Here is a 21,518-nt window from a genome sequence, read left to right as displayed (position 1 = left end):
GGGGGACAGGACTACTAGAGGGGGACAGGACTACTAGAGGGGGACAGGACTACTAGAGGGGGACAGGACTACTAGAGGGGGACAGGACTACTAGAGGGGGACAGGACTACTAGAGGGGGACAGGACTACTAGAGGGGGACAGGACTACTAGAGGGGGACAGGACTACTAGAGGGGGACAGGACTACTAGAGGGGGACAGGACTACTAGAGGGGGACAGGACTACTAGAGGGGGACAGGACTACTAGAGCACTGCACTGAGTCTCTTTAAAGGGGTATTCTTCCAGTTAAAGAGAGAGAGAGATTTAGACTGCAATTTCCTCAGGTGTTTGTTTTTCATGAATCACTTTAAATGCTATTTTATCAATAGTCTTCCCCAGAGATATTAACTGCATTGTCGATAATGAAGATTTGATCTGTTTGAAGAAAATCAGTGACGACTACAAGCGATCTGGAGGACACATTTTTTAGCCATCCTCGGGTCAATAGAAAACTGACAGAGGACATTGATTTAACTACAAACAAAGATTTATATGACACAACGTGCCATAGTTAAAAGGAGGAGATTGAGGATTGAGAGCAACCACATAATATATTTGACCCGTTCTGGCACCCCTTCACAGCTCAGCCAGTCACAATATAGAGAAGTCAGGCTCTATTTGGTAAAGTGTCATTATAACCAATTGAGATGTATTCAGCCTCATTTGCAACTTGCATTGACACATTAACAAACATAAAAGACTGGTGTCAGAATGAGGCCATCCTCTGAATTCCTATACAAACTCTACACAGTGACTATCCTAGCTCATAGATTCTGTATTGTCTACTGGTTAACGTCTTTCTGTAAACTAGTGTGCCATGTTGCTATGTCGGTATTGCCAGACGGTAAACAATGATTTGCTGCAGGCCTGACGGGGTTTCTGTGTGTTCAGCACTATTTACTCTAGAGCAGAGGTGTCAAACATACTGCCTGCAGGCCAAATCCGTCTCGCGAGGCAGGGAGTCCAATCCGGCCCACGGGTGTTTTGAAAATGACTAAAACCAAATAAAATGATGAATGATAATGGACCTATATTCATACAGTTTCTTGACTGTGTCCAGCTCGCTAATAATCACTGAAATGCTAGACAATCAGGGAGCATCAAAACATCCAAAACAGATGGATAGAGGACTATTTTCTGCACATTTTGACAGCGAGGAAATATAACCCATTTTCAGTGCGGCCCTCCGGACCTCGTTGAAGACCGAATGCGGCTCCCAGGGCAAAATGGATTTTACACCTCTGCTCTCGAGGAATCCCGACTAATGGAAAAGCATTGATTCTAATTTTTACACAATCTACAACTAGATGCCATTAAATTACCTATGTTGCCTCTTGAAAAAACCAAGGTGCAGTATCCATCCAAAAAGGTCAAAGGTTGTGACCAGAGAGGAGAGAGATCCTTCTGATGTATTTATATACTGGGCATGTACACGCCGTGCTGCCAGTCCATATACAGTCATGAGGAGACCTTTGGTGCGTTAATCAGGTGATTAGTACAGTATGCAGCTGGCACACGGTACAACAGACATCTGTCCCACTGTCACTCACTGATCATTAGCAAAGTACATTTCCTTCCATGCATCTGAAATAGTTAATAAGTGGGGCATTTGTGATTAAAAACCAATTACACAGCAAATTATAGGAATTCTCAAGAAACAGGACAATCCTTATCATTTGATGAGGTCCAAGGTAAAGCAAGGTTCTGGACATGGGATGATTTTTGGCGTCTTGGAGGTAAAAGCGTATCTATCCGATCTGAGAATCTACGGTTCATTGGTCCACTTTACAGTACTTTAAAGTATCAGGTCTGAATATCCAATACTGCAGTACTTCCCTGTAAAGTTGCCGGTCTTGGTCAAAGCCATTAAAAGGGATACAAGAGATAACAGTGAATGATAGTTATCGATAGTGTGTACAGATGCCCACACACATATAGATAACAGAGCCTCCCTCCCATCATCCCTAGGTAGTAAGGATTAGGAGTGATTTGGAAGCAGGGGGCATAAAGCCACCCTATTAGCCTTATGTAGCCCCGCCCCACCTATTAGCCTTATGTAGCCCCGCCCCACCTATTGGCCTTATGTAGCCCCGCCCCACCTGTTAGCCTTATGTAGCCCCGCCCCACCTATTGGCCTTATGTTGCCCCGCCCCACCTGTTAGCCTTATGTAGCCCCGCCCCACCTATTAGCCTTATGTAGCCCCGCCCCACCTATTAGCCTTATGTAGCCCCGCCCCACCTATTAGCCTTATGTAGCCCCGCCCCACCTATTAGCCTTATGTAGCCCCGCCCCACCTATTTGCCTTATGTAGCCCCGCCCCACCTATTTGCCTTATGTAGCCCCGCCCCACCTATTTGCCTTATGTAGCCCCGCCCCACCTATTGGCCTTATGTAGCCCCGCCCCACCTATTGGCCTTATGTAGCCCCGCACCACCCATTTGCCTTATGTAGCCCCGCCCCACCCATTTGCCTTATGTAGCCCCGCCCCACCCGTTAGCCTTATGTAGCCCCGCCCCACCTGTTAGCCTTATGTAGCCCCGCCCCACCTATTTGCCTTATGTAGCCCCGCCCCACCTATTTGCCTTATGTAGCCCCGTCCCACCTACTTGCCTTATGTAGCCCCGTCCCACCTATTTGCCTTATGTAGCCCCGTCCCACCTATTTGCCTTATGTAGCCCCGCCCCACCTATTTGCCTTATGTAGCCCCGCCCCACCTATTTGCCTTATGTAGCCCCGCCCCACCTATTTGCCTTATGTAGCCCCGCCCACCTATTTGCCTTATGTAGCCCCGCCCCACCTATTTGCCTTATGTAGCCCCGCCCCACCTACTTGCCTTATGTAGCCCCGCCCACCTATTTGCCTTATGTAGCCCCGCCCCACCTGTTAGCCTTATGTAGCCCCGCCCCACCTATTGGCCTTATGTAGCCCCACCTACTGGCCTTATGTAGCCCCGTCCCACCTATTTGCCTTATGTAGCCCCGCCCCCCTATTAGCCTTATGTAGCCCCGCACACCTATTAGCCTTATGTAGCCCCGCCCCACCTATTAGCCTTATGTAGCCCCGCCCCACCTATTAGCCTTATGTAGTCCCGCCCCACCTATTAGCCTTATGTAGCCCCCGCCCCACCTATTAGCCTTATGTAGCCCCGCCCCACCTATTAGCCTTATGTAGTCCCGCCCCACCTATTAGCCTTATGTAGCCCCGCCCCACCTATTAGCCTTATGTAGCCCCGCCCCACCTATTAGCCTTATGTAGCCCCGCCCCACCTATTAGCCTTATGTAGCCCCGCCCCACCTATTAGCCTTATGTAGCCCCGCCCCACCTATTAGCCTTATGTAGCCCCGCCCCACCTATTAGCCTTATGTAGCCCCGCCCCACCTATTTGCCTTATGTAGCCCCGCCCCACCTATTTGCCTTATGTAGCCCCGCCCCACCTATTTGCCTTATGTAGCCGCAAAGACTGGTTTTCAAAACATTGCTGTTGTAAAATCTTCCCCCTCTTCATCCAATTATTGTGACAGCCTCGTACTGAACATATAATGCTTGTCATGTTGATTGATTTTAGGATTTTGTGCAGTTCTGTCAGTGTGAAATGATCAAGCTCTCAACTAAAGGTACCACTTTTGCATGCGCTTGCGTCGTGCGAATGTTGCTGGAAATAGAAGCACAATTGCAACTAACTCGCCGCGATCACCGTGACGTTCCAGAATAAGGTGAATAGCGTTGTCCTGTACTGAAGATCCCCTAGGGCCAGAGATAGAGAGCTCCTCTGGGAGCATTTGCCTATATAGAGCTAATTTCTGTGACATCTGCTAATCTGTCTACCGATCCCTCTGAAAGAGGCAGAGATGACCCTGTCCTGAGTTGATGCTGCAGTGTTGTACCAGCCGTGTGGTCGCATGGGGAGTGACGAATGGCCTCGGAAGCAGGCAGTATACAGCTGATTCATCGAGAAGTTGAGTGGTGGGAGTGGGCGTGCTAGCATTGCATCCTACCAAGTCAGCGTATTGCTATTTTTCCATATAAATAATTTATATGAGGATATATTTGGAAAATTCCTGTACTGTTTTGATGTTTCATTCGCCAATCTTGGGTGTGACGCTTTTATGTGGAAGTCAATGGGTTGCTGACGGTGAGTAAATCATTAATTGTTCAAGTGTAGTATTTCCTAGCAGTACTGCTTGGCCGCCTCGTTGGGGAGAGAGAGCGATGTGGTGGGAAGGGTTTGTTTTATTGGCAGACAATAAATTGCTTGATTTGTTTGAATCATTAGTGGCCAACAGCAGGTCAGTGTGTGATTGAGTGCTGAGTAGGTTCGTTCCATCAGCGATACCTCACCCATATAGCCCCGTCTCCTACCACTGCCTACACTGAGATCCCACAGCCAATGAGGGAGCCAAGGCCCACCTCACTTCCTTAGTAACGTGTCAGGTGATTTGCATGGCAAAGCCTGCTAAACATTCTCCCACCTGTTTGTTTTGCCTCTTGAGCCACATTAAGTGAGAATCAGTACATGGATTGATCTTGCTGCCCTGGGACTGGGAGGGTTGGCTCCATTGCACAACACTCATATCAAACAGGAGACTGGTGTGAGAGAGGAGGTGTGTGTTTCTGTGTGTATGTGGAGGAGGGTCCTTCCTCACCAGCTGTTTGTAGTCAATCTGCTGGCGGATGAGCTTGTCCTCACTGAGGGAGTAGCGCGCCTCTCCTGTGATGGCGTCTATAGGCCCCTTCTCCATCTGCTGCTTGATGGCACAGAACAGCATGAACAGAGGCTCCCCAGCACACTCCTGAGAGAGAGAGAGAGAGAGAGAGAGAGAGAGAGAGAGAGAGAGAGAGAGAGAGAGAGAGAGAGAGAGAGAGAGAGAGAGAGAGGCGCAGGGGGCAGAGGGAGAGACAGTAAAAGTGGAAGAGGGAGGGAGTAACTGAGTGTGAAAAGGGGAGAGGAATAGGCAATCACATCCCTTTCAGTGAGGAGTGGGGAAGTTACCAATTACCCACTTACAGGGTTTGATGACTAACCAGTGATACTGTGGGAACACTATTATTTAGTTCTTAGGGACGATTCTTTTGACATCATTAATTACAATGTGTCATCCTGAGTCTCAAGCTGCTTGGACACAGAGGGGCCTTCAAGCCCAGACACAGAGGGGCCTTCAAGCCCAGACACAGAGGGGCCTTCAAGCCCAGACACAGAGGGGCCTTCAAGCCCAGACACAGAGGGGCCTTCAAGCCCAGACACAGAGGGGCCTTCAAGCCCAGACACAGAGGGGCCTTCAAGCCCAGACACAGAGGGGCCTTCAAGCCCAGACACAGAGGGGCCTTCAAGCCCAGACACAGAGGGGCCTTCAAGCCCAGACACAGAGGGGCCTTCAAGCCCAGACACAGAGGGGCCTTCAAGCCCAGACACAGAGGACGATTGACCCATCTACCAGGCTTCTAAATCATGCTGCCAGTAACCAAATGAAACCAATACCCAGTAACCAAATCCATACTCAAAAAACAGAAACCTCAAAACCCACAAATGGCCCCCAATTGTAAGACATAGAGAGTTTAAGCAGGATTCAGTAATACTGATTGTTCATGCTAGGATGTCCATGCTCTTCTGCATTTCATGTTCTTCTGTGGTTTTAATAATCTGTACAGTCGAGGTGACATCACACTTAACATCATAACTACAGGTAACAAGTTACTCTCCAGAATGTTGTCTCAGTTCAAAACCAGTCAAACGAGAGTAACGAACAAGTAGATTCTATATTTTTCCAGACCATGTCCAATGAGATGAAATCCTCAATAATTTGTTGTTCGCTTAAGGGATTTATGTTGAACATGCTAACTTGATATTTTCTTCGGTTTTGAGAACGTCATAAATCTTAACAAGGCATTACATTTGTTATTTAATAAGAAACTCTACAACCATTATCTTCACCAATAATATCTACCCTCAGGTAATGAAAACCCACATTAAAATATATATTTCGGTTAATTTAGTGACAAACCTGGCTATGAAAGATGAATATTGCTATGCAAGCTGAATATAAATATGTGGAAGCCAATCCAGAATAGAGGTTTAAGTAGGGCTTGTGGAAACATTTCAGGGTAATTACTTGGGGAGGCTGGGAAGATGGCCAGAACACTTTAACATCTGCACTGATGTAACTTAAATATAATTGGTGGCCATCCAGAGCTACATTCCAAGAGGCATTTCAGGCCTGAACTCACAATGGGCCTGATGTTCTTGTCCTTAACGTGAATGGCCATTTTAATCCAATCCCAGAGTAACACAGGAGAAGCTTATGGTCAGGAAGAACACAGAAAGGGCATTTTGGGTGGTGGGGAGCACCTGACAGGATGTGGTTAGACAAAATTACCACAACTGCCCCCAGAGTGATTCTCCGATACGGTTCACACTGTGGCCGTGCTGTGTGCTGCGGTCACACAGGGTGAGAATAAACAGTACCAGGACCATAATTAGCCAAATAACCCCACCTCAGAAATATAATTACAACTCGCACATTACACTAATAATAGCAATTAACGATCATTTCACAGAATTTCTGGTAACAAAATTAGAACGGGTACAGAATACACTACACACTGTTGCTATGGGCTACTGGTGTTTCAGCCAAACAACAGGCCTTTTGTGAACAAATCACAAGCATCAATCTTCTGCTAAGTATCCGAATCTCTCTGCTCTGAACCTCAATTAACCCTATGTTAGAAAACTATCTGAGCACCATTAAAACTGCCTTACCTTGAGGAAGCGATGCAGCAGGAACGTAAACCAGTTGGTGAGCATCTTCTCAGCCACCGACTCCGTCCTTCAGGAGAGATGAGACACCGGTCAGATTCAACAACATGTGTATGAGTAGAGCAAAGTGCTAGTGAGGGAGTGAGAGGAGAGCCCTCAGCATGTGTCTCTACAAGTAAGTAGCCTCACTGTGTGGCCTAGGGTGGTGTAGTGATCTATACCGCTGCCTAGGGTGGTGTAGTGATCTAAACCGCTGCCTAGGGTGGTGTAGTGATCTATACCGCTGCCTAGGGTGGTGTAGTGATCTAAACTGCTGCATTGGGTGGTGTAGTGATCTAAACCGCTGCCTAGGGTGGTGTAGTGATCTATACCGCTGCCTAGGATGGTGTAGTGATCTATACCGCTGCCTAGGGTGGTGGAGTGATCTAAACCGCTGCCTAGGGTGGTGTAGTGATCTAAACCGCTGCCTAGGGTGGTGTAGTGATCTATACCGCTGCCTAGGATGGTGTAGTGATCTATACCGCTGCCTAGGATGGTGTAGTGATCTATACCGCTGCCTAGGATGGTGTAGTGATCTATACCGCTGCCTAGGATGGTGTAGTGATCTATACCGCTGTCTAGGGTGGTGTAGTGATCTATACCGCTGCCTAGGATGGTGTAGTGATCTATACCGCTGCCTAGGATGGTGTAGTGATCTATACCGCTGCCTAGGATGGTGTAGTGATCTATACCGCTGCCTAGGGTGGTGAAGTGATCTATACCGCTGCCTAGGGTGGTGGAGTGATCTATACCGCTGCCTAGGATGGTGTAGTGATCTATACCGCTGCCTAGGGTGGTGTAGTGATCTATACCGCTGCCTAGGATGGTGTAGTGATCTATACCGCTGCCTAGGATGGTGTAGTGATCTATACCGCTGCCTAGGGTGGTGGAGTGATTTAAACCACTGCCTCCAGATCACATAATATACCGCTGCAGCACGGGTTTAATATACCGCTGCAGCACGGGTTTAATATACCGCTGCAGCACGGGTTTAATATACCGCTGCAGCACGGGTTTAATATACCGCTGCAGCACGGGTTTAATATACCGCTGCAGCACGGGTTTAATATACCGCTGCAGCACGGGTTTAATATACCGCTGCAGCACGGGTTTAATATACCGCTGCAGCACGGGTTTAATATACCGCTGCAGCACGGGTTTAATATACCGCTGCAGCACGGGTTTAATATACCGCTGCAGCACGGGTTTAATATACCGCTGCAGCATGGGTTTAATATACCGCTGCACTTGAAAAGCTTTCAAAGTTCTTGAAATGTTCCGTATTGACTGACCTTCATGTCTCAAAGTAATGATGGACTGTTGTTTCTCTTTGCTTATTTGAGCTGTTCTTGTCATAATATGGACTTGGCCTTTTACCAAATAGGGCTATCTTCTGCATACCCCCCTACCTTGACACAACACAACTGATTGGCTCAAATGCATTAAGAAGGAAAGAAATTCCACAAATAAACTTTTAAGAAGGCACACCTGTTAATTGAAATGCATTCCAGGTGACTACCTCATGATGCTGGTTTAGAGAAAGCCAAGAGTGTGCAAAACTGTCATCAAGGCAAAAGGTGGCTTTTTGAAGAATCTTAAATATAAAATATATTTTGATTTGTTTAACACTTTTTTGGTTACTACATGATTCCATATGTGTTATTTCATAGTTCTGATGTCTTCACTATTATTCTACAATGTAGAAAATAGTAAAAATACAGAAAAACCCTTGAATGAGCGGGTGTTCTAAAACTTTTGACCGGTAGTGTATATATCTTTAAAGTATCCTCACCGTCGGAGCAGCAGTTTAGGATGGTTGCGGTTCTCCAGGTTCTTCTCTATGAGGTCAGCCAGCAACTGTTTAAGTACCATGGTGGCGTACTCCATGCGGCCCTGCAGAGCGGCCATGAGCAGAGAGGCCACATTTCCTCGGTCCCGCATGGAGAAGGACCTCTGGGCCTCCAGGGTATGGATGAAGGTCAGCAGAAACATCTTACTGTGCAGCAGCTGGCTGAACAGACGCAGGGCTTTCTCCACATTGGCCGGGGACTGAGGGACAGGACACAGGAGGAGGGGGATGGGGGACACAGAGAAGGGAATACACAAAAGGAGGTCCAAAGGGTTATTAAGTGGGGAGAGGAACAGGGAGTTGGATAGGGGAGATGAGAGGAGAGGGGAGAGAAGAGAGGGGACAGGAGAGGGGGGAGACGAGAGAGGAGAGAGGGAAGGAAAGTATAAAGAGAAAAAGGGGGAGAGGGGAGAGAATAGGGGAGGGGAGAGGGGAGAGAGAATAGGGGAAAGGAGAGAGGAGATGGAGAGAGAATAGGGGAGGGGAGAGAGGAGGGGAGAGAGAATAGGGGAGGGGAGAGAGGAGAGAGGAGGGGAGAGAGAATAGGGGAGGGGAGAGAGGAGAGAGAATAGGGGAGGGGAGAGAGGAGAGAGAATAGGGGAGGGGAGAGAGGAGGGGAGAGAGAATAAGGGAGGGGAGAGAGGAGAGAGGAGGGGAGAGAGGATAGGGGAGGGGAGAGAGGAGAGAGGAGGGGAGAGAGAATAGGGGAGGGGAGAGAGGAGAGAGGAGGGGAGAGAGAATAGGGGAAGGGAGAGAGGAGAGAGGAGGGGAGAGAGAATAGGGGAGGGGAGAGAGGAGAGGGGAGGAATGTGTAAAGAGAAAAAGGCGGAAAGAAAATGGTTTGTTATTAGTTTGAGGATTACACGGAGCACCTTAAACGTGGCTCTAGTGACTTCAAATATTTCTCTATGCTGACTATTTTCAAAACATTTCTGCGGCAGTCTCTAGACAAGTAGTCTATGGAGGGCGGGTGGAGCTCCTGGGTTGACTCAGCCTCAGGTTGAAATGAAAAAGAAATAAGGTTGTTAAAAAAAGAAAAGAGGTTTCTCTGAAGCTCGGCACTAAGAGAGCTGCTGGCTACTGACTTTAGTAAAAAAAAAAAAAAAAAAAATCTATCGCTTTAGTTTTATTCCCTTCTTTTTTTGGCAGCGAGTTACAGTACAACACAAGTGAACCTCAGGAAAGCATACTTTACTGAGTTACCAAGAGAACACAAGTGAACCTCAGGAAAGCATACTCTACTGAGTTACCAAGACAACACAAGTGAACCTCAGGAAAGCATACTCTACTGAGTTACCAAGACAACACAAGTGAACCTCAGGAAAGCATCATTTACTGAGTTACAGTACAACACAAGTGAACCTCAGGAATGCATACTCTACTGAGTTACCAAGACAACACAAGTGAACCTCAGGAAAGCATACTTTACTGAGTTACCAAGACAACACAAGTGAACCTCAGGAAAGCATACTCTACTGAGTTACCAAGACAACACAAGTGAACCTCAGGAATGCATACTTTACTGAGTTACCAAGACAACACAAGTGAACCTCAGGAAAGCATAATTTACTGAGTTACAGTACAACACAAGTGAACCTCAGGAATGCATACTCTACTGAGTTACCAAGACAACACAAGTGAACCTCAGGAATGCATACTCTACTGAGTTACCAAGGCAACACAAGTGAACCTCAGGAAAGCATACTTTACTGAGTTACCAAGACAACACAAGTGAACCCCAGGAAAGCATCATTTACTGAGTTACAGTACAACACAAGTGAAGACAGCAGCAGAAGGCAGTGAAGTGAACAAGTTCTAGTTTAGTTCTCTTACACTTACATCCAGCTCCTTGAGGACGGGGTGCTCCTCGATGCCGGGGAACATGACTCTCATGGTGTAGGTGCGGTACTCCAGGAAGGGGATCTTCACTCCGTCCATGTCATTGGTCAGCTCCTGGATGTCTGTCTGTAGCTCAGCGAATGCTATGTTGACAGAAGCATAAGATACAAAATTTGCCATTTTAATATAATCCCAGAGAAACACAGGAGAAGCGCATGGTCAGGAAGAACACAGAAAGGCCATTTTGTGTGGGGGGAGCAGGGGGGAGCACCTGACAGGATGTGGTTCGAAAAAATGACCACAACTGCCCCACTCTATTAATCGGATTAAATTAAGTCTGATCGTTTCACTGAATCAACAGTCAGTTACCTCGTCCAGGCGTGTTAGTGTCAAGTCGATACCATGAACTGCCACACTCCGGACTAAATCTGCCCACTTCTAATCATTTTGAGCCGCGATTGTCTTAACAGCTGGCACAGTATAGGAATACATGGATAAATGCTTATAAGACTTGACTGCCCTCTACCGATTAATGGACAGCATATTTTGGTCATCCTCATACTGTACCCCAGGGGTGGGTAATTACAGTCCTCGAGGGCCTGATTGGTGTCACCATTGTGCCCCAGCCCCAGCTAACACACCTGACTCCAATAATCACCTAATCATGATCTTCAGTTTAAAATGCAATTTGATTAATCAGCTGTGTTTGTTAGGGATGGAGAAGAAGTGTGACACCAATCAGGCCCTCGAGGACTGGAGTTGCCCACTCTTGCTGTACACAGTCAGTTCTGTGGTTGCCTGGTTACCTTCTACTGAGTCAGCGAAGCATCTCAGAAAATATATTGTAAAGAATGTAGAGTGATTGACTTGTACTGTACCTACTATAAGAGCAACACGATAGCAACAACTGTTCAGAGCAGGCCAACGCTGATAACACACTAATCTTCAAAAGCACACGCAGCTCTCTGATAAGAGCATATCAAAATACCCTGCCAGTCAATGTTTCAGCTCACTTCCATGAAGCAATCTTTGCTTGAGGAAAAAGCCATGAGCAGTGCTGGTGTCATTTCAGTGACGGAAACGTATGAGCAAAGAGCATTCAGATGAACATAGAACTGTTTTTAAATGGCCACGGTGAAAAGGATATTTTACCTTTCTTTTTTATTAAGTCAAAATTCTTATTTACAATGATGGCCTGGCAAATAGGTTATGATAGGATGGGATTAGGATATGATAGGAGAGAAATGGGATATAATAGGAGGGAAATAGGATATGATAGGATATGATATGAGAGAAATAGGATATGATAGGAGAGAAATATGATTGATAGGAGAGAAATAGGATAGGATATGGACAGGATAGGAGAGGAGAGCAATAGGAGAAGGTCATAGTGACCGGTGCTCCTACCTTCTTTACACTCCAGGGCCACTCTGGACTCCAGGTTGTCCATCTGCAGCTGCAAGCGTTTCAGGGTGCGGTCAGCATCCCGGGTCTTCCTCTTGTAGGCGATGAGCACGGCGATGATGGCGATGAGAAGCACCCCTCCTCCCGCTCCGATCCCGATGATGGCCGGTAAGGTAAGGGTGCTGTCGGAGTAGATGTGTAGTGTTCCTGGGGAGTACTCCAAACCACCCACCACGATCTGGAGGAGAAACACATCCAACCTGTTATGCGAGTAAAGTGCAGTAAAGTGTCGGATAAAAAAAATCATGACAGACCTGATGGAAACAGAACATTTTTCAGTAAACTTTCCAAATGTCGACAAAACAAAATACGCTAGAAAAGGTGGGATCTTTTTGTGTCTGTAAAATTAATTATGTGAAAAATGTCAGTGGAAACGTTTTTCTGTGCAAATATTGATATAATATCCATCATATCAAAGTAAACTTGTTGTGTGTTCCTCCCACTACGCATGCCGTTTATTAGGCTACAGATGAAATAAGTTACGATGAACTTCACAGGGTGGTGAAAGTACACGGTGATGAGCTTCACAGGGTGGTGAAAGTACACGGTGATGAGCTTCACAGGGAGGTGAAAGTACGAGGTGATGAGCTTCACAGGGAGGTGAAAGTACACGGTGATGAGCTTGACGCTCCTTCCCAATAAATATTGAGGGTCTTATTCTGGTGACATGATCATCCGTGCTCGTCTGCCGTTTGACAAATACAAATGATCTCGCTCTTTTATCCATAATCTCATCATGTAGGCTATACGTGCGCTCTCGCCAACAGCGCTCAATCTGCACCCTGCGTACTGTTGGCTTGAGCACACCTGCCAATACCAGAGTAGGCACACTCACTATAGAACACATTTTTGGGGTGAGAAAACCATCAGTAGTCGAAAATGCGATGGAAATCCATTTAACGTGTATTTCTTTTCTCTTCAGTACATAGGAATTTTTATGTGCACTGCAGTCAATTTGATGAAGCCATCATAGTGTTATTATGCAGATGTTTTTATATTAACATGACAATCTGTCGCCAATTGAACCTAGCTACTGAGATGGAAAAATTGGGCCCTGTAATTCATTACCACAGAGCCTTCTGAAAGTATTCATACCCCTTGACTTATTCCACATTCTGCAGTGTTACAGCCTGAATTCAAAATGTAAAACCTCGCAATGTGGAAAAAGTCAAGTGGTGTGAATGCTTTCTGAAGGCACACTGTATGTAGCTCAGACTCAGAGTTACAGTACATGTCCGAACGTTTTTAGTTTTGACCCTGGTTCTAACATCTCCTTTCTAAACTTCAGGCCAATCACAGGTGACTTCCAACGGGTTTGGCTAACGAGTTTCACCTTTACCGCCCCATTCCCCTCCTGGCTGTGTGCTTTAATTATTGAGTGGTTTGGATGGAAGGGAACAGGGAGAATGCCACTCTGCTGTCTGTGTGTCTGTCCATCACTGTGCTATGTGTCAGGTCATTAACACAGCTGGCTCAGCCTTCTCACTGTGCTGTGTGTCTCCATCTCTCCCTGCCCCTGGGAGGGAGATCACTCCACCTCACCCATCACCTCTATCTCTCTCTCTCTCTCCCTCTCTTTCATCTCAGCTTTGATTTGTAAATGCTCCCTCTCCACAGTTGACTCTATTGATCGGATTAAATTAAAGTCTGAGCGTTTCACTGAATCAACAGTCAGTTACCTCGTCCAGGCGTGTTAGTGTCAAGTCAATACCATAAGATCAGGACCATGCCTTTGATACAAAAGGTAAACAAGCTGCCACACTCCAGGACTAAATCTACCTGCTTCTAATCATTCTGAGCCGTGGTTGTCTTGACAGCTGGCACTGTATAGGAATACATGGATAAATACTTATGACACTTGCAATAATCAGATTGACCAGACTGCCCTCTGCCAATTAAATCACCTGCTCTCGCCAACGGTTGTCTGTCCATCAAAAAAATTAAACAAAGTGATTGCATTTCATCAATCCAAGATGATTATTTTTCACCTCTACTGCTCAAGGCAACAGCTGAAATCATTGTGCGCTGAGGCGTGTACATAATAAAGAGAGCTAGTCCTGTTTGGCATTGATGATAATGCGCCAAAGCTGCGGAGTCAACAGATACTTCGATTACATGGGAAGTTGCTTGTATCAGCGGGCCGCCGTAATCATAATGCATGATGACCCTTTGACCTTTACATTTGGTGGATTAGCATTCAAGTAAAAAAAAAATAAACTGCCACGCAGCTATTATAGAATTGATTATAGATGTAATTTCTAAGTCAGGCATGTTTCCAAATAGCACAGATAAAAGTGTTTTAACTACACGTCAAATATATTTAGAGAAATAACAAGACTGGATTATGGCCAGAGCAGTTTGGCTATGAAAGATATCTCACACGAAGCGATTGTTGACATAAAATACACAAACTACTGTAAACGGTGGGCGGGACATCTGGTCTTACCACGACTCTCTGCTCCCCGGTCAGGTCTGGCGAATCACAGAGCAGCTGAGACTCCGAGACAGTTAACAGACAGGGCGTTTCACCAATCATCACGCTGTAGTTCAGCCGGGTGTTGCCCGGAGCAGGGGGAATCAAATTCTTGCCCTGTTTTCAGAAGAAACATGTTGTTCGTTTTCAAAAGAAACATTCTGTTGGACAATAATCACATTTATCAGACGAAAGCACACACACAATAAAGTATATGGGTCTTTAGAGTATTATCAATCCTGACTTGTAATTCTATCCTCAGCTCAGGGACTTTGTACATAGATGTGTAGGAAAAGGAAGTTGTCTCTCTGTACTGGTTCTGTCTCACATGACCTCTCTGGCTTCTCTAGAGCTTGATCCTCCTTCCTCTCAACAGACAAAAGTAACAGAAAATGAAACCAAACAAGGAATCTACTTACTTTGAGGATAATGGGAGAGCCGGGCTTGACCTCCATTATCCCAGAGTTCCCTAGTGTTTCGAAGGTGGGGTTGGGGTAGTAGGTGAAAGGTGTTCCGTTGAGGACGAGCAGCGCAGCCACGTGATCCAGGATGAAGCCGTACTCGTCGGGGTGCAGGCCTGACTCTGGGGCCTGGTGCTTGGTGTAAATGATACCCGGGGCCAGACAGGTCATCACAGAGTCATTCACCACAGTGCACACCTGGACAGGTAGATAAAAGAGGAGGGTCAAACCAGGAACAAGTATGAGACAAACTTCTGTGTAAAACCACAATACTGACAATGTGTACAGTAACAAAAGCTTACTGCGTAAGTCCTTGATGCTAGTTGCTATTATACAGGTTAACCATTTGTAATAGTCCGAGCGGTACAGTGCAAACATGGAATGTTCATATTGGGAACACTTACATTAGTAGTCTGTATTCCTGCATACTTGGCACGGACTTTGGGCTCCTGGATGGTGAGCAGGTTGGTACCTGTGACGGTGATCAAGGTGCTACCACTGAAACACAAGCAGAAACATGATGGTGGAGAGGTTAAGACTAGAGTTATTGCACCCTGGTGACATGGGCAGAGAGACAACAAGGAAGGAATGAAATAAGAACTTCTGTGTAACAGAGCTGCTATGTTACTGACTTTTAGTGTTTTTGTCTACAGGATGTTGTTTGTTTGATTAATCTTACAGTACTGTTGAGATTCAGAAGAAGAGGGAGCCTACAGTCCCCTCAAGGGTCCTATGGATTAGGATGGGACATACATTAGATACATCATCCCCCATACTGTCTATTGTGCTTTAGTGTCATGGTGAAATGGCTACAATGGGACAGTGTGGGCGTCTCGGTGCGGCTTTGGGGCTCATGTTGTAATCTCAGAGTGTTCCTGAGGCATTACAGCCAGTAATGGATGTCTGGGCTGAGTTTCTCCTCAGGAATCTCCCAGGGCACTGGTCATGCGCCGAGAGGTTCCAGCCTACAGCCTGTTGGCTGGGAGAGGAGAGGGGTGGAGGGGAGGAGTGGAGTGAAGAGGGGAGGAGAGGCGGAGGAGAGGTGAGGAGGGGAGAGGAGGAGTGGGGAGGGTAAGAGGGGGGTGGATAGCAGGGGAGGAGTGGGGAGGGGAGGAGGAAGAGGGGAGGAGAGGAGTGGGGAGGAGAGGAGGAGTGGGGAGTGGAGAGGAGGGGAGGAGAAGAGGGGAGGAGGAGTGGGGAGGGTAAGAGGGGGGTGGATAGCAGGGGAGGAGTGGGGAGGGGAGGAGGAGGAGGGGAGGAGAGGAGTGGGGAGGAGAGGAGGAGTGGGGAGTGGAGAGGAGGGGAGGAGAAGAGGGGAGGAGAGGAGAGAAGAAGATGGGAGAGGAGAGGAGGAGTGGGGAGTGGAGAGGAGGGGAGGAGAAGAGGGGAGGAGAGGAGAGAAGAAGATGGGAGAGGAGAGGAGGAGGCTTGGCTGCAACTGGTATCACCACTACTCACTTCACTATACTCCAGTTAGGCTCGATGCTGGAGATGGTGGGGTCCTCTGTGTAGATGTAGTGTGTGTCACTGCTGGTGACCTCAGCTTTGTCGATTAACAATTTGATTGACGCAGGCCCTGAGCCAGACAGGGACGACGGTGTCACACACACAATGTCCCTGTTGGTCCTCCTGTGGCCGGTTAGACAGAAGATGTCATATTGTGTCACAGAGTTCATTCACTGTCTGAAACAACACTCAAGAAAATGTCATGCTGTCACCCTGTTATGATGCTGTTTTAATTTAACTTAAAAATAGACAGGTAACGTGCAGACAGGGTGTGATAGAACAGATTACACTACTATACTACCACAGTCCATTCCTTCGAGGGGGGGGTCAAGCTGACTGACTACTCACTTAACAAACAGACACTCCTCCTGGGCGATGAACACAGTGACGGTGCTACCAGCGTCCAGATGATGGCCTGATATTGTCAGCCGGGTCCCCCCGGACACGGGGCCCTTCTCCGGGCGCACATGGTTGAAGCTGGGGGTCTGTGAGAGGGAGGAAACTCACTGTTTACACCCAGCAGCACACAAAACAATTATACCGTTTTTTTCTGAAAAGCTACTGTACAACAAACCGATTCCCATTATATTTCTAGTAATTGCTGCTCACACACTGCACCCCAGCTGAGCATGTTTTAGTATGTATTTTTGTATTCAGCAGCACAGTGACATGAGTAAGACTCTCCTTTTTTTGTAATTAGCTACATAGTTTCTCGGTGCACATTTATTCATTTGGCTGGGAGCATCTTGGCTTCTGCTGGAATTAAACTGCAAGACTACTATTGATTGGTGGTTTAAGGGCAGCAGTCAAGCCCATTCATTTCAGTGAGCTGCTCTGTGCCCAGGCTGAGGAGATAATAGACCGACACCACATTCCTGTTTCACTGCTGCTTAATGCTCTGTCGGAATAGCTGGGTAATTATTGTATATCACATCGGCCACACTTTCTCTCACAACACTTTCCTCATCTCTGTATTGCAGCATAAGGCTAGGTAGTTCCCGGGGCTACATAGAACCACGACATTTGGTTTGTATCCCCCCTTGTATCCCTCCCGGGGAGAGAACGGACAGACTTTCTGCACGGTCATCGGTCTAGGAAAAGATGGGGTCATGTGAGGTCATACGCACCACGAAGGAGTAAGTCTGGGAGGATTGGGTGCGGTACTCTGCACTGCACACCCCGATACACAGCTCCACCGGACCGCCTGGAGAGTGGGGCAGCAGTGCTTCGGCCATGTCACACACAATCCTGAGGAACACACACACACTCAGCTGTCAATCAACGGCTCACTGCTTATAATGTTTAACGTTCAAATTAAATACACTCTTAGAAGTAAAGGTGCTATCTAGAACCTTAAATGGTTCTTCGGCTGTCCCCATAGGATAACCCTTTCAAGAACCGTTTTTGGTTCCAGGTAGAACCATTTTGGGTTCCATGTAGAACCCTTACTGGAACGAAAAAGGGTTCTCCTATGGGGACAGCCGAAGAACCCTTTTGGAACCCTGTTTTCTAATAGTGTAGAGTTAAGAAACATATGATAAAGTACAGCTTCTTTCATCTACCTGAAAACCATTCAAGTGAAATTCTATTGACAAAGTCACCACACTCACCTCTCAGCGCTGATGTACTCGGAGGGCACAGGGTTACAGCGAACCCCAGCCACCTGAACGTGGGCAATCTCACGCACCTGCAGCCCAAGATTCTCGCCCTCGATTGTCACTCGCGTGCCCCCCTCTTTGGGCCCTGTCAGCGGGCGGATCTTTCCATGGAAACAGGGTCAAGATCAAGGAAAAGCAATCTCTCCGTGTTCACACACAGCAGAGTGCCTGGGTTCAGCGGCTCTAGGCCACAGACTTAAATGCAACCATACAGAAGTATAAATATACAGTCGAGTTCTCTGTGCTCCAGCCTTACCTTGGTGATGCGGGGGTGGCTGCAGCGGACGTTGTGCCTGCCATGGTACATCCAGTTCTGTTCCGGCGTCTGGCAGTGCTGCCTCAGGAGACACTTCTTGTTGTCCAGGCACCAGCCACACTCAAACGCTGTGCTGGCCTTCAGACATAGGCCACAGCTGTCCCTCTGGGCCTCGCACTTATATAGCAGGGCTGAGCGCAGACAAACAGACAGACAGACAGACACAGGGACAGACAGACAAACAGGGAGGGTTAACACTGGGCAAAGATGGAGTCAGACAGAGAGGCGAGGGGGCGAGGTGCTCTGTACTGTGCTGTCTGTTTGTGCTGCATGGCTCACTCCCAGGTCCTGAGCTGTTAATCTCCCTCTATCCTTGGCTCAGCCTCACACACTGCTCCTATGCACCACCTCAGATGTAAAGGTGAAACGGTACACAGAGTTATTGACCAGTTCAGTGGGAGAACATAAAATACTGTGCTGCTAGCCACAAGGCTAGCTATCTCCTCTCAGCTCATCTTCGCGCAGAGCCAATCGCCCAGCGGAGAGATGCTATCTGCAGTCTGACTGTGGAGAGCTACCCGTCTCTTTCACAGTGGCCTGATCAAACCAGTGAGATAAAACACTTTGAAGAGAAGTATTGACAACCCCCGTTGTCCCTGACTTGCAGTTATACAAGGTGTCTTGATACAAAACATGGGGCTGTACATTTAGTTCTGTGACTTTATCGCCCACAAAAAAGTTTGAAAATATTACAGTTCTGAAGACAATAAGAAAATAACTGCAAAGGCTTAATCCACATTTGCGACTGAATTATACCACTGAATAAGATTTACTGTGGTAGCCATAGCCCCCAGCACTGTACATGAAGTGGACTCAACACTCAAATAACACTAGAGGGCTCAGCGAGGGATGACAACATATGTGACCAGCCCAAAGCCTCAGGTAACACACTGGTGGGGCTGTTGTTTCCCTGTTGTGTGCCAGTTGTGTCAGTCTTGGATTTTTCATTGACATTATTTAGCAGCAACACTATTATGACGAATGTATGATTCTGAATATGATAAAACAACACACCTCTCATGGTGGGAGGCTTGTCGATGAAGAAGTCTCCATCCCAGACGATAGAGAAGTCAACAGGCAGGTCTCCCGTCTCGTCCCCATCATACCAGTACTGGAGGTAGAAACACACATAACACCATGATTCAATCATCATACCAGTACTGGAGGTGCATAAAGCCCAACATCATTCAGAGTTTGACCAGCCTTCATAGGGACCTATTAATAAAGACTAACTGTGGTTTATGACCTGGCTCATCAGTACAAACTGAGTTAAGCATGGCTGCTGGCACGGTGCAGTGGAAACCATAATGCTATAATATACACTACACTGTACAATGAAAACCATTTCATCTCTGTGTAACAACCCATTAGCCCAGCCTAGCCACTAGATTCCATAGCTGTGAGTGAGGTCAGGGAGACATTGTGGCTTTTCTTTTTTACAGACCAGGCTTTGAGTTCATCTGGCTTTTTGCAGAGAGTGAGAAAGAGAGAGAAAGAGAGAGAGAGAGAGAGAGAGAAAGAGAGAGAGAGAGAAAGAGAGAGAGAAAGAGAGAGAGAGAGAAAGAAAGAGAAAGAGAGAGAGAAAAAGAGAGAGAGAGAGAGAGAGAGAGAGAGAGAGAGAGAGAGAGAGAGAGAGAGAGAGAGAGAGAAAGAGAGAGAGAGAGAGAGAGAGAAAGAGAGAGAAAGAAAGAGAGAGAAAGAGAGGGTTGCTGTGGCTACTATGTGTCTGTCAGGTAAAGGAGGGGTGGTGGTTTTTACTGCCTGTGTTTTAATTAGCAGCAACACTCAGAGCACTTAGCCAGCAGCAACCCTGAGAGAATATCGCTGATCAGCCACATCGATCCACGGCCAGAACACTTATGAGTGTTCATAAGGAGGCGATGGAAGAATGAGGGCAGACTAACAGCAAGAGAGGGCCCTGAATTTAGCATTAAAAGGAGAACTTATTCCAGACCACATTAAATCATCTCTCAGTAGATTCAGAGAGAGAGAGCAGCTCCAGTTTGATACCCAAGATGGAAATACGGTCGCACCTGAAGGTTCCTGTTGAACTGTTAAGTCTTAATGGAAGCATCATATGTGACAAATGGTTATCCATCCATACCTAACCTTTATCCATCCATACCTCACCTTTATCCATCCATACCTCACCTTTATCCATCCATACCTCACCTTTATCCATCCATACCTCACCTTTATCCATCCATACCTCACCTTTATCCATCCATACCTCACCTTTATCCATCCATACCTCACCTTTATCCATCCATACCTCACCTTTATCCATCCATAACCTCACCTTTATCCATCCATACCTCACCTTTATCCATCCATACCTCACCTTTATCCATCCATACCTAACCTTTATCCATCCATACCTCACCTTTATCCATCCATACCTAACCTTTATCCATCCATACCTCACCTTTATCCATCCATAACCTCACCTTTATCCATCCATAACCTCACCTTTATCCATCCATACCTAACTAGGGCTGGGCAAAATATCATATCGTGGTAAGTTTCAAATTTTTAAAGGTATTTAACTGTATTTTATATTTTTTTATAATAAAAGTTGTACATTTGCTTTATGAGTAGTACGTAACCCTAGGGTGGCAACACATACATTCTACGTGATGTCAATGGGTCTTTCTCCATTCTGTGTGTTTTATATTGTTCAGTTCAAATTCAACCCAAAGAAATGTCAGCATTTTCATACATTTCTGCATTTCCTGCACTCATTTGAGATCATTTCCAAACTGCCACGTAGGGCTACACGATATGGGCAAACAATCTAGGACTTATTTTTAACCAAATGATGCAACTGCGATTTGACTTGTGATTTAGAGAAAAACCCTTGGGTGAACTGTTGGAATCATGGAAATATAATGATTATTCTATTTCTAGATTTAGAATATAATAGTGGACACTTTCAATACAGTGTTGTTTGACATGACAACGAATGAGATGCCAGGGAGGAGTTATTGTGACAGGGTAGGAACCAAAGTGTTTCCTAGGGGATTCTATAATCTTTGGCTACATTGAAGGTTTTCTCTTTGCTACTTCATGTAGCTAACATATTCATGCTTCACGTATTGCTCTTTGATTTAGAAGATACTGTT

General features: G+C 46.5%; 1 protein-coding gene across 3 annotated transcripts in view; it reads right to left on the bottom strand.

Moving 5' to 3' along the window:
- The window catches only part of plxna3 (plexin A3), a 154,114-nt gene that overhangs the window by 10,819 nt on the left and 121,777 nt on the right, over nt 1–21,518 (bottom strand). For 2 of the 3 annotated variants that reach the window (XM_055932389.1, XM_055932388.1), the window contains exons 11-24: nt 19,411–19,507; nt 18,337–18,527; nt 18,033–18,181; nt 17,550–17,670; nt 16,771–16,907; nt 16,375–16,545; nt 15,321–15,414; nt 14,875–15,114; nt 14,429–14,572; nt 11,926–12,160; nt 10,513–10,661; nt 8,623–8,879; nt 6,795–6,861; nt 4,684–4,830 (exon numbers count right to left, since the gene is read on the bottom strand). In XM_055932389.1, coding sequence (XP_055788364.1) covers nt 4,684–4,830; nt 6,795–6,861; nt 8,623–8,879; nt 10,513–10,661; nt 11,926–12,160; nt 14,429–14,572; nt 14,875–15,114; nt 15,321–15,414; nt 16,375–16,545; nt 16,771–16,907; nt 17,550–17,670; nt 18,033–18,181; nt 18,337–18,527; nt 19,411–19,507 — 2,199 coding nt within the window. The remainder of the gene's footprint in view (nt 1–4,683; nt 4,831–6,794; nt 6,862–8,622; nt 8,880–10,512; nt 10,662–11,925; nt 12,161–14,428; nt 14,573–14,874; nt 15,115–15,320; nt 15,415–16,374; nt 16,546–16,770; nt 16,908–17,549; nt 17,671–18,032; nt 18,182–18,336; nt 18,528–19,410; nt 19,508–21,518) is intronic. The other variant, XM_055932390.1, reaches the window with a different exon arrangement.

This window comes from Salvelinus fontinalis, chromosome 8 (genome assembly GCF_029448725.1).
Source record: "Salvelinus fontinalis isolate EN_2023a chromosome 8, ASM2944872v1, whole genome shotgun sequence".
Lineage (NCBI taxonomy): Eukaryota > Metazoa > Chordata > Actinopteri > Salmoniformes > Salmonidae > Salvelinus > Salvelinus fontinalis.
The sequence above is the reverse complement of the archived record's forward strand: the minus strand, read 5'-3'. Positions and strand labels throughout refer to the sequence as shown.